Source organism: Eumetopias jubatus, unplaced genomic scaffold (assembly GCF_037043125.1).
Source record: "Eumetopias jubatus isolate StellerSeaLion01/CBP00866 unplaced genomic scaffold, mEumJub1_p1.0 scaffold_12, whole genome shotgun sequence".
Taxonomy (NCBI): domain Eukaryota; kingdom Metazoa; phylum Chordata; class Mammalia; order Carnivora; family Otariidae; genus Eumetopias; species Eumetopias jubatus.
The window spans coordinates 13,611,676-13,625,107 of NW_028274818.1; the positions used below are offsets into that span (position 1 = coordinate 13,611,676).

The 13,432-nt window shown below is 45.3% G+C and overlaps 1 protein-coding gene across 2 annotated transcripts in view; it reads right to left on the bottom strand.

Moving 5' to 3' along the window:
* Nucleotides 1-13,193, bottom strand: part of TGFB2 (transforming growth factor beta 2) — an 80,458-nt gene extending 67,265 nt beyond the window's left edge. For both annotated transcript variants that reach the window (XM_028104787.2, XM_028104785.2), the window contains exon 1: nucleotides 12,147-13,193. In XM_028104787.2, coding sequence (XP_027960588.1) covers nucleotides 12,147-12,492 — 346 coding nt within the window. In that variant the 5' untranslated portion in view covers nucleotides 12,493-13,193. The remainder of the gene's footprint in view (nucleotides 1-12,146) is intronic.
* Nucleotides 13,194-13,432: the final 239 nt, after the last annotated feature.

Below are 13,432 nucleotides of genomic sequence, written 5' to 3' on the forward strand. Positions count from 1 at the left end.
GCCATCTGCTCACATATGTTCTCACCAAGAAGCAACCATGTTGTTTATTTTTAGAGGCTCTCCACAGCCTTAACCCGGAGCAAATTCCCTCAAAGAACCAGTCAGCAAAGACAAGAAGCTACACTGGGTATAAACTGTTTGTCACAAGATTAGCAAGTCAAACAAAATCTTCTCATTCATATCTGACCTCTAACAAGAGATGCTGAAAGTTATCTTAAATAAAAATCTCCAAGAATGTAACCAGGGAAAGGCAGAATATGCAGAGGAAGTTGCTTGGTTAGCAATACTTTTTCTTCCAACTATGGCCCTGTGCGGGTTCTTGGGGGGATTTCACTCCTTTTCCTGGGAAACAGCACCTTCTTCAGGCCAGTGGATGTTGTGGTGCAGAGGAGGGACAGTTCTAGTAACAGAATCCAGATCCCTGAAATTGCTCCAGGTCACCCAGGTCAAAGGAAGTCTGGATGGGACCAGGGAGAGGTCACTACTGTCATTGGCAACTTCCAGCAAGCAGTCCTCAAGTATGCCCCTTTGGTTTACTTTTACTATGCCATAAAGCTGCAGTATTAAAATCCTTTCTTTCCTTTTTTGTTCTGTTTTGTTTGTTTGTTTTTAAGCAGGGTCAAAAAAGACAGGCACTCTGGTGCTGACCCAGGGCCCCAGAAGTAGAGACCATGAATTGGGTGGAGATATAAGTGATGCTTCCAGTGATCATTTAGGTCAAAGAAAGCAATGCTTAGTTTTTTCAAAAATCAATTTCAACAGTCTGTAGGGGTCAAGTGGCATAGGGGTAGGAATACACTTTTGTAGAGCAGTGAGGCTTTGGCAGATGTGAAATGTTCGATAAAATGTGAAAACCTATAAAAATCCAAGACAATTAGTTTTAGAGAAATAATCCTCTTTAGAAGTACCTGGGCATTCACTAACCGATCGTGGAGGACGACCACTCACATAAGTTGTAAGATAGAAATGGTCCTGGAATTAAAGTTTTGCCTGGGTAACTTACAAAGCTTCTAAAAGACTACAATGTTAACCATAAAACTTCATTTTGCCTGGGATGACCCAGCTAAGAAATAAAGCAACAAAACAAAACAAAAATGCACAGTGTTTCCAGAGCGTCTTTCTGAACTCCTGCCTAAGAATCACCTGGCCTCCTCATCAAGGTGCAGGTTTCTGGGGCCCACCTGAAAACTACTGAATCATAATCTGGATGGAGGCTACAAGATGAAGATTTGGGAATCTGCATTTATAATAAGCACTACTGGTGATACAGGGAATTCTTTTGCATGGTAAAATTTGAGAAACTTTGGTATAGGCTTTTGTTTGGTATAGGCTACAGTTTCAAGAAGGGCCTTTTATTAAGACAAAATCAGAGAGGGAGACAAACCGTAAGAGATTCAGCTATAGGAAACAAACAGCGGGTAGCTGGAGGGGAGGTGGGGGAGGATGGGGTAACAGGGTGATGGGCATGAGGGAGAGCACTTGATGGAATGAGCACTGGGTGTTATACGCTACTGATGAATCACTGAACTCTACCCCAGAAACTAATAAGACACTATATGCTAATTAGTCTAATTTAAGTAAAATGAAATAAATTTTTTTTTAAAGAGGCCTTTTACAAAATCTCACTTGGCCTTGAGACTATCCAACCAGGTGGATCGTTCTGAGTAAGTAGGGGTTTTGTGTAGTGTGAAGGTGTCTATATGATAAAGACTTTCTCCCTGCAGTGATATCATAAACATAATTAAATGCCATTACAAATGCTTCAGTAAACTCTGTCTGATTAGTCTCCTCCTCCATCCCTCCAAACCTTCCCTACAAACATTCCTCTCAGGATTGTAGCAGGTCCATCAGTGCGTACTATCATTTCCTCTTAAGACAAACTCCAGGGAGTTTCTACTTTACTTAGAGAATTCCCAACAAATGTTACTGAGAAAGGGCAAGCTGCTGATCCCAAATATATAATGACTCGGGGTCAGTTTGGCTCAGGACCCTCTTTCTAGAATCTGGACACTAGTGCCAAAGAATTAATGAAATTAGACATGACTCTCTACACATAGTTTCATTGTTGATGGTGATATTTTGTGACCGTGGGCTTCCTCTGAAACAGCTCTCTCCAAGACAAACTAGCACCAGTCACCTCATTGTATGGGGGAGAAAAAGCACAAGTTTAGTGGGTGAAACAGCATCAGTTCAGGATTTAGTTCATAGGTCTGACCAGTAACTTCCATTAACACACTTACCAAGCTAAGGCTTTCTACTATGAAGAGGTACAAATGAATGACTAAATTATTATTCAAATCAACATGATTTTTTAGCAGACATCTCTAAAGGTGAGAACAGGTGCTTCAGGACCCGAGGAGCTGGCCAAAATTCAGCTTTGGTTCTACTCAGCTACTTCTGGTTAAAGCCAGGAACTCTAGCCCGCTCCCACCTCTGTTCCTTTCTCATTAACATCCAGAGCCCCAAATGCCCAGGTATGATGAGCTGGATGTGGAAACATTTCCCCGCAGAAAGCCCAAACAGACCTCAGTTCCCTTACCAAATCACCTATCTTCTGGGGAAAAAAAAAAAAAAAAAAAAAAAGTCCTCCATCTGTGATTTTTTTATTTCTCCTTCTTAAGTGGTATCTGAATAAGTCATCCATTCTTTTGGCTGCTTGGTCAGCCAGCAACTTACTTATAAGGGTTTATTATAAAGCAAGTAGCAACAACTTCAATGGTATTGTCATTAAGATATCAAAGCAGAAGTGAAAATGAGATTAAGCCAATGGATAGGAAAATAAATGACCAAAGAAGAACTAAACCCCCAAATGGAAGGAATGACAAAGTCCCTGCTGCCTCTGGTACAGAGAGAATAATCACTGATGAATTTGGTCTAAAAAAGCATTGAACTGCCAATGCTGAGATGAATCCAAAACTTAAAAATTAAATATTTTCCCGGAAATTCCCATTTATGTTTGGACAACCATCAATATTTTCATGCTCTCAAAAGACACACACACAAAATGTGCAGTGTTCTCTTCTAGATGGTGATTCCGTATAGATTTGCAAAGGTCACCGGACCTGCAGTCATTTCAGGGTCTTTCTCAAAACCAAACTTTGCATTCCTGTTCACAAGATCAAGTAACAAGTAAGGACTCTTACAACAGCTTCAGGTTATGAATGAGCAGTTATTTGTGAACTAGCTTTGTCAAGACAGATGTGGTATTTGTCAGTGTGGTGTGGGTTAGATAGGGAAAGCCAAATGAACAGAGCCAAGGTCTAAGTCACATTTTTCTTTTTCTTTCAGGAGACTGGAAAGATGCTACAGGATTTCCTGAAACAAACAACATTTCCAAAAAAAGCAGTCGGAGTCTCAAATGGCGAGAACCCAGTGTGTCCACTTCAGGAATAGCCTGCTTCCCGATCACCAACACGTAGGCAGCCAGGAGGGCCTGAAGGAAGAGTGGCACCCTCCCCGTGTAACGCGGGGAACGTGCCAGCAGATGGGCAAACAGCTGCCTGAGGAGCTCAGAAACACATTCGGGTTATTTTCAGAAGGTTCGAGCTTCACAACCTGCAGAAAGCATTTTCCATTTGCCTTGAGTTCCTCAAATCCTTGTGGTTCAAGGACTATCTAAGCCCCACATTTCCAGCTTATCAGGTGGTAACGTTCGGAAGGGCTCATTTGAGAGAATGAAGGGATGGTCCTGGCCCACAAAGAATAGCTTTCTCAGCACCAGGAGGCTTCCGCTCCTTCTAACAGATGCTAAATCCGGTAAACTCAACTCCTCTTGGACAGCAATGTTTTCTCACACCAGTGAATGGCCTCACTCGGCTGCCCCAGGAAAGCTGGATGCTACCTCACACGGAGAACGCCTTGCACTGTTAACAACCACCCAGGGCCTGGTGCGGCCTCTCCTCTCTGCTATCACCTCCCACGTTTTCATTTCCTCCTCAAACCCTTTGCCATGACACTTGACCACGCTCTCCTCTTCCTGTCACATCTGTCTTCCTCTTTGAGACTTCTACTCCCTCATGTCATTTTGTTGCTAAGGCTTTAAAAAAAAAAAAAAAAATGAATCACCTGACAGCCAAGAAACTGTTGTGACCAGTGTTTGATTATGGAAGTGAAATGAGGTCCACCACAGTCTAACTTTGGCTGCCCGACCTGGCTCAGCCTTAACTCCAAGTGGCCTGGCTTCCTTCTCCACAGACCCTCACTGGGGGCGGGGGGCGGAGAGACAGAAAACCCATGAGGAAAGGCTGAGCCAGGCCCAGAAGCACATTACCCAGAAACACCCTCTGGATGTTAGCATCTTAGGAACAACATCCCCTCCTTCCTTCACTGGACTTCAAACCTTATAACCGAGCAAGAGAAAGAGGTGAATGCTGTGTGAGTCATATGCATGTTTTAATACCACTGAAATATAGAGCCTCTCTACCAACTAAAACAAGACCAGTTTTTAACAATCGCCATAGGCCTGGAGCTGGGCTTCTTGTCTTTGGTGCTACTTCTTCCCCTTCTGTCTCTGAGACTCTTTTGGTGCAATTCCGTTTTATTTATACTCCTTCTTTTCCTTATTGGGTCTGTGTGGCTCCAAAGCCCGAGCTCACTGCACCACTACCCTTCCCAAATAAATTAATTGCCTTCCCAAATAAATTAATTCTCTGAAAGAGACAAGAGGAATCCCCCATCAATCAAACTTAACAGAACTCTTGTGAAGAAATGGTTGCAGTTAATGACCAAACCCAGGGACCTGATAAATCATAATTTTTTATCAACCAAAATGTAGTGAGAAAAGTCGAATGTGTTAAAGGCAGGGAAAAAGACCCAGGGTCGTATCCAAGGCTTCAGGGGTATATAGCCTTTTGTAGGGAAAGAATTCAGAGCTTAAGGATGTAATGGCTGGGAGGAGAGGACAAGACACCACTCTTGCATGGATGCCCTACATCATTTCTCCAGAGGGCAAGGAAAGTCATGCTCTCCATTTCCTGGTCTCTATTGTAGGGCCTCTTTTATTTGTGGTAACTAAGAGCCTTACTTTCAATAAGCCATCCCTGACAGAAGTAGCTATGCCCATGTCCTCATACGTCACAGGGAAAATGCTAGTAAATACTAGTACGGACTCTAAAGGGTTGCTTGTAAGGATCAAATAAGGACATACAGGTAAAATATTTAAGACTATACTTGACACAGTCAGTACTCAGTGAAGGTTAGCTGCCATCACTATTCTCACCATGATTTTCTTCATTGTAAAACTGGAAATGGGAAATGTATGGGTATGAGAAACCCAGTGTTGCTTGTAACCACAGTGTTATGATCCATCAAGCATATTCTCCCTGATAATGAAGGTGAGTAGATTTCATCTCTCTACATCTCCTGGCCCTGATACTTAGGAAACATAGAGCCTTCATCTGGTGGTTCCATCTTATTCTCTAAAGGGAAATGCTCATCCATTTATGAGGCATGTATTGAGCAAATACAATGCACTGGTTCTGTAAGAGTTAGCTCCTGTTCTGAGGCAATTTACAAACCAGCGAAGAAGACAGCTGGACCACAACTAGATTTTATCAACAGCAAAAGAAAAGAGGCTGCTTTAGAGATGAGTATCAGTCTTGTGGGAATGCAGAGGATGAACTGATTCACATGACTGGGAAAACCAAAGGTTTTGGCATCTGAAGAAACCTCAGAGGATGTTTAGAGGTGTTAAAAGATGGATCTCCAATGGAAGAAACAGCATAGACAAAGGCCTGGAGGCACGAAAATAAATGACCCATTTGGATAAAGACGAAGAAGGTGATGTGGCTGGAGTGTAGCTTGTAGCAAGAATGGGATTTAGCAAGAGGTGGGGCTGAACAAGGAGGGACTGGAACCCGAAAGGTCTTGGATGTTTTCTTAAGAAGTCTGAAATCTTACCAAAGAAGTCTAAATTATCAAGGACTTCTTATATGAGCACAGAGAGTACTAATAGACATGGTGAATGACCAGCCCTTCCAGTCTCTGCTCCCAGTCCCTGAAGTGGCAAAGGTCACCTAAAGACCAATCCAAGAGAGCAAGGGAAATAGATCCACTGAGTAGAACTTACAAAGAAAAGAATGAAGCGCCATGAGATTCCAGGCCAGTGGGAGTGGTTCCCAGAGCATCACTTTTAATCACATTTTTACTATCTCTAAAATACCTCTCTTTAATGTGTCTTGCAATCGATGGCATGTTATAATAGTGTTATTCTTTGCTTAGTGGCACACAAAATAATGGCGCCGTCTGAAAATCAATGATGTTTGAGATTCAGTGAACGATAGCTGCCAAGATCGCCTACTGAGTGCCACGCACAGAGCCAAGTGCTTCTTTAAGCCTCTCATCCTGGGTCCTTTACAACCCTAGGAAACAGCTACCTTCCTCATCTTGAGAAGTGAAGCAAGTGAAGCCTGGTTAAGTGAGGCGAACTGCCACGCATGCAGATATTCCAGAACAGTGAAGACGAAGGCAATTCGGAGACTGTGGGCTAGAGGTCAAGGGGGAGTCTGATGCAGAGCCAAGGCCATCAAACCCACCCCAGGACTTAAAGAGGTGGAGGTGTTCACGGTGCAGAGCAGCTCCACACCCACTTCCGGTATCAGAGGTTAGAAAAGAAACAAAACAAACGACAAGCAAAACCCCTCCGCGGTTGCTGCGCGAGGAGAGTTTCTCCTAAACAAATGACGGAGGCAAGCTTTCAGTCTAAACAAACCCATCAAAGAGTCCTTAGCCTGTTATTAAATTTAAAGTACCTGGAGAACACTGAATTCCTAGGTTTAAAACGATCTTTGTTTAAAGAATATTAAAAAACAAAAGCACGCCATATGGTTTCAAAATGACAATGGAAACGTTTGTTTATCTGGGCCAGAGGCACATTTCATCAAGCTGTTCCGAGCCTGCAAAGTGGAATACACCCTGCAGCAGAAGGGCTGCCTGCGTAGAGCGAGCACATCTGGCAAATCCAGAGCCTCTCTCCAGGATCCGTCAGGACCGGAAATGCTACATCAAGACAGCTGAAAGGGCTGTTTTCCGAGCTCCTTCACGCAGTCGCTCTGCCCTAAGGCTGCTCACCTTTCTGCCGGGAGCAGAGAGGCGGGGGGGCGGGGCCACAGGGGAGGGAGGAGGCTGACCGACTCCCATCCGGTGGTCGCCAGCACGCTCTCTCAGGGCCGGGCTTCTCCACTCGGTGTCCCTAACCTTCTAAAAATGCAGCCTGGAGTGTGTTGTAATCTCTGGGCGAAGGCCTAAGAGTCAGTGACCTCCTCAGTGCTAACCCAGATTTGATGTGGAATCAACAGTGAGTCATTAGCCTTTTTTTTCGCGTCTCCGTTTCCTCTAGGAAAAATGATCTGTCATTCTTTCATATCTTTATATGAAAGATGCTGCGACTAGGTTACATCAGCGTGTTCTCACCAGGGGAAAGTCGGAATTTACAAAGTGCAGCTCCGTAAGTGGACCCCAGGGGTCGCTGTGGAGACACAGAGGGTGCCAGGTCCCTCTGCCAGGTCAAGGGGTCCCCACCTGCCCCTCTGCAAAGCCCAGCCTCCACGGGACCGGGACTCCTCAGGGGAGGCTCGCGGCGAGCTGTTCTCGCTTGGCAACAAAGCCTGCCCAACTGCTTCAGTTATAAACAGTATTTACTTCTCCTAGTCTTTGAAAAGTAAAAGAAGGAAAGGAGAGGAAATCCTGAAAGAAGAATGTGACCCAAGTTTACTGGAACCACAGTTAGGCACTAGCGTTAGTACAAGCAATGACACAATAAAAATGCAGAAATTGAAGTTTGGTCTGTTGTGTATTAATAACTCAATCATTCTAGAAGTCAAGGGGTCAAATCCGATTGTCTCTGATCTTTCTTTTTCTTTCTCAGGCATCCTCACACAGAGAATCTTAAAAAATAAAATCCCTGGATATAAAGCAAAAATACTACTATGTTCCAGCAACTGCTAATATTTTCCTTCATTGGGCAACTGGCCAATAGTCCAGCAATCTGTATACAGAAGGACATGTCCATGAATAGAATCTTAAGTCGAATTCCCCAAAACCATAGTGCTGTTAGTATTCATTCTACATTCCACGATTTCACTTGGAAAATTACAGGGGAAATAGAAAAGGAGATTGTTTGCTATTAAAGATTTAACATTCGTGTGAAACAACTACAAAGGAAACTTCATTGTGATGTCTCAGGCTGTATATTTTGGTTTATCTAACTCAATATGATAGAATAAACCAACACAATTACTTACTTTCTTTGGTTGTCTAGGCTGGAGATCCCACTCCTCATTAACATGAACTGCTTATTCTCCTTGCAAGGAAAATCCAAGACAATTCCTCATTTCTTTTTTCTCTGTTCTGACTAACACCACATTGCTGCTGACTGAAGTTACTGATGGGTGGGGCAACATCGTTATTTAGGCTAAATGAATGGGAAGTTTTGAGGTCTCCAATTTAGGTGCTTTAGGATCATAATAATAAAGTATCCACCACACAAAATGGTCCAATTCAAGCTCCCATCTCATGAAGATAATTTTCTGATTATCTTTCCATTCAATGCTCTCATTTTAATCTCCTTTTGATCATACAGATATTTGATTTTTAGGGTTATTACTTTTAAAATGGGACTCCTCGCAAAATTCGGTAACCCAAAATCAATAGCAGGGTTACGAGGGCTTCTCAACATGCGCATTACTGGCGATTCTTTGATGTATGTGCTGGTGGTGGTGGGTGGAGGGAACCTGTCCTGTACATTAGAGGATGGTTAGCGACCGTCCCTGGCCTCTACCCATGATATGCTCGTGGCATGCCTTCCCTAAGGGTCATGACAGCCAAAACTCCAGACTTCGCCCCAGGTTCCCTGGGAGGTGGGGGCCAGGGCAAAATCACCACCTTTTAGAACCCCAACACTGCCTGGTTTGTTACAATTAAAACAAGTGAGAGGAAAGATAGAAAATGAAACTTACTGTCTCTTTCTTTTTTTGACTGCCCAAGCCTCTACAGATTTTAACTGTCAATCATCTGGATTCTCAGTCTAGTGAACGGAATCACTCTCGAGATTTCTAAAGCTTTGTGCAGTGTCTTTCCAACAGATATGGCTTGAACTGCAGATGGCTTGTCAAAAGGACTGGGGAGTCCACGAATTCCCACTGGGTAAACTATCGGTAAACCTTAGCATAACTCCACTTTGAGCCTTAAACTAACAGCATGTGAAAAGATCAATATGAATAAATTCAAAACTAATCAGACCCTTTCTTTAAATGTTGACACAGTATTATTTATATCCCATAAATACCTTCTTGACTAAAATTCATCCTAGGAGATTGGCACCTGGCCAGTTCTATTCATATTTACTGTATTTATACAGTATACCGGGCCAAGGATAATATTTAAAACAAAATATGCCTGAGGGCATATACAATATCTCTTATATTTTTACTTTTAAATCTCCACATTGCTAAAAATATGTAGTCTGAATTGTATAAAATGTCCCACAAAGGGCTATCAGCGATCTGTAATGATATATAGCTCATTGAGTATAATTAGAGCATATTTGTAATATTTGAGCTGAAGTCACTCCCTGAACGCTAATAAGTTGATGGTAAAAAATGAACCAGTGATCTTTCCCATGCCTTCATCTCTGGGGCTTATGACCCTTGCCGGATTCACTGCAAGAAATGACAGGCACACTCCCTCCCTTCAGCCACTTCAGTGACGCCTGAGTTGAGAGTTGGGCAGAAAAGTCCTGAAGAAGGAAAGCTATAGTATATAAGCCAATGCTGTACTTTCAATTTGCTCTTTAAAAATACGGTGGAGTGATTTCTTCTTTTCTTCCTTTTTTTTGGAAGGGTTCACTATATTCCAGTATAACTAGAAAGTGCTGGAAAATCAGTTAACCTACTTTCTATAAAATTATCCACAGTTCTTGCACAGTAGTATCCAATCTACTCTTAATATGCTTCTCTGCCCCTAAACTTCCATAGAAGCTGGTATTCTCTGTATGAAAACTGATAGTATACTTTTTTTATACTGCACCTAGCAGACCTTTTATCTACTTGGTGGCTGGAGGTGGGATGGAGTAGAGAATCTCCACACTGATCTGAGCTGTCATCCTCTGAAATCCTAACGTTCTGAGAATTTTTCCAGTTTGGGGATGATCATTTTCCCAGGTTGGATCACCTCGGCTCTTTGGACTGAGGTGTGCCGGAAGGAACAAAGAATCAACACTCTTCTTAGGTAACTGGTTCTCCCCACACCTGTCTAATGATGAGGAAGAAATCGGACCTCCTGTCTGTTATAAAAGTGCTGGCAATTCATTTGAACTACTGCTGGTAAACCCAGTTCAGATTCTATATAACCCACTTTACTTGCCCGCCTGCCCAAATACCAGTAGACCGGATACACGTGCTTGAGAAAGCAAACTGACTCAAACTCTCTGTTTGGTCTCAATCATTCTGGACCAATTACAGTGAACTTGTTTTCCTAATATCTCCTTGGCTCCACCCCAGGTAGAAAGCTTTACTTCCTGAGGGGAATAACCAGGGCGCTGTGTATTTATCACCACTGTTGTGGATGGTGCCTAATTACAATAATAAAATCATCCTGCTTGCCAGGATCTCCCGTATCTACTCTGCTTGTGGACAAGAAGAGGAGGTGCAGCAAAAAGAAAGGTGGCCAGGAAGACCGGCAGGAGATCCATGGGCTGACATTCTGAGACTGTCAAGTACAAGACATGGCAAGTCACAGAACTAGGACTTGTCAAACTAAAAATAAATATTAAAAAAGAGAAGTACCACCCTGCAATTAGAACCTCTAGGAGAAAACTATCAAGATGGCCATATTATCTATTTAGGCAAGACACAGAGACTTTGTGAAGGCAGCCAGCAAGTATATAGGGCATGGAAAGGGGAGGAGAGAAATGGGCAACCAATGAAAAAGTTTATGACTTGGGATTTGGAATACGCAAATGTTGAAGCTTTTTTTTTTCCCTTCTTCTTCTTCTTCCTGGTATTTAACCCTCTCAGGTATCACTGGATGCTGCTTCTCCTTTTCTTTTCTTTTTTTTTTTTCCCTAAGAACTTGGAAATCATTCTCAGCTAACTGCCCTCTTCCCTTCCCCCCAGAGGAACTGCGATAAATCACGTCACTCCCGCTGCTACTGTATGCCAACTGGTTTTGAGGACGCTGCCCTCGGAGAAGCCAGTTGAAAAAAAAAAAAAAGGAAAGAAAGAAAAATCGGCTGTCTTCTACCCTCTGTGAGATTTAGGAATGCACCGAAGTAACTGCAAGGAAGCCTAAGAGAGCCCAGGGAGCCGAGGGCGGCTCAAGAGTGAGAAAGATAAACGGTAAACCCGTAAGGAAAATGATCTGCTCCACCAGCGATCTTAAGAAGACAGGTCTGAGGGAATACTGAAAAATAACGCGAAGTAAAACACTTTTTTAACATCGTCAGAAACGAAGTTGTCCTTCCTGCCACTCCAGGTGACATCAAAGGGGGACGTGGTGACAAGATCTCGCCTTTGCGGGGTGTAAGCACCCAGCTGTGGCAAGAGATGCAAGAATTGAGGGTTCGGAGGTATTTTTCGAGGGGTCTCCAAATCGGGTTTTGCCTTGGCGATGCTGACATTTTCAGGGGCGTTAGAGACAATAGGGAAGGCTTGGAGAACCCGCTGATAGGTCGGCCCCGAAAGGGGCGCCTTCCGGAGAGGCTAGGTTTGGAGCCACTTTTTTTTTTAACGCTTCGTGCGCCAGTTCAGCAGGCTCCACTCTGCCCGCACCAAAGAAAACAAGCCCACCGAGACGTCCCGGGCTAACTCGGCCCTGGGGAGCGCCTTTCATTTGACAGAGGAGGGGGGCTGAGTCCTGGCTGGTGGCCGGGAAGATATTTTCAGGGGCCAGAAGGAGAGCATAACGCCTCGTACGGGACCGAGGCCTTGGGGGAAGGGAGACATGGAGAAAATCAAGTCGAAAGTGGCGGACTGCAAGCCTAACGTTCTCAGGCACACAACCAGCAAGGAGGTGGGTGGGACGGAGGACCGGAGAGGGGGAGCGCAGACCGGGACCCGGAGCGGGAAGGGCCGTCCCTGGAGTCGTGGCGGCCCCGAGAGCCTCGGGCAGCGCTAAGCCTCAGGGAATGGGAGCGAAAAAACAGTACTTACTTTCCGAGGGGAAGAAGGGCGGCATGTCTATTTTGTAAACCTCCTTGGCGTAGTACTCCTCGTCGCTCCTCTCGCGCTCGCAGGCGGCCGCCCTCCGGCTCGCCTTCTCCTGGAGCAAGTCCCTGGTGCTGTTGTAGATGGAAATCACCTCCGGGGGGACTTCCTCGGGCTCGGGATAGTCTTCTGGGGGGCTGGTGAGCTTCAGCTTGCTCAGGATCTGCCCGCGGATCGCCTCGATCCTCTTGCGCATGAACTGGTCCATATCGAGCGTGCTGCAGGTAGACAGGCTGAGCGCGGCCGTGACCAGATGCAGGATCAGAAAAGCGCTCAGCACACAGTAGTGCATTTTTTTTAAAGGTGGAAAAAGTTAAAAAAAAAAAAAAGTTAAAAAAAAACTGAGAAAAAAAAAGAAACCAACAACTCTCAAGTACAGATCAGGTAGATTTTTTTTTTTTTTAATGCGAAACTTTTGCAAACAATCGAGAGTCAACGTCCAATAGAAAAAGGTATCTTGCTTGAATTCCTTTAAAAAGAAAATGCAAGTCTTTCCAAAAGTGGAAATATTAATACACGATGGGCAGGGGGAACCCTAACTTTGGGGAGTAAGAAAAAGTTTTCTTGGAGCGACGAGATGGGGGGAAAAAAAGAGGCGAGTGGCTATTAGGCAGGAATAAATTTAAGAGGAAACGGAGTTCAGTGTGTCAGTTTCGGGTGCGGAGTGGCGGATCTGAACTCGGCTCCTCCGGCCAAAAGGGAAGAGATGAAAAGGTCCCGGGGCTGGCAGCTGGCGAGCTGGCGGGAGGGGCGCCGGGAGCGCTGTGCGGGGGGCCGCCGAGGCTGGCCGGGCGGTAATTTAGGTATTTAAAGAAGGAGCGGTTCGGCCCTGCCTTCCACTGCGGCGCTGAGAGCGGGAGCAGCCGCGGCTCCGGAGCGGAGAGCGCACACGTGTGTGAGTGTGTGAGTGTGTGAGTGTGTGAGCGGGTGTGTGAGCGCGCGCGCGCGTGTGCGCGCTCTGGGGGCGAGCCCGGCGCGCCGCGGGGAGGCGGGTGCGCTCCGCACGGCGCTCGGGACTCGGTCGGGTCCTGCGCGGGCCGCGGCGGCAGCGGCAGAGGCGGCGACGATCCTGCTCCCGGAGCTGCTGCGCGCGGTGGCCAACACCCCGGCCGGCGCGCGCCAACCCGCCCGGCTACTCCACGTCGTGCCGCCGCTAGCAGACGCGTCCAGCCTCCACCTCCCTCCTTCTCCTGCTCCTCCTTCTGCTCTCGCTCCAGACGCCAACCCGGCAA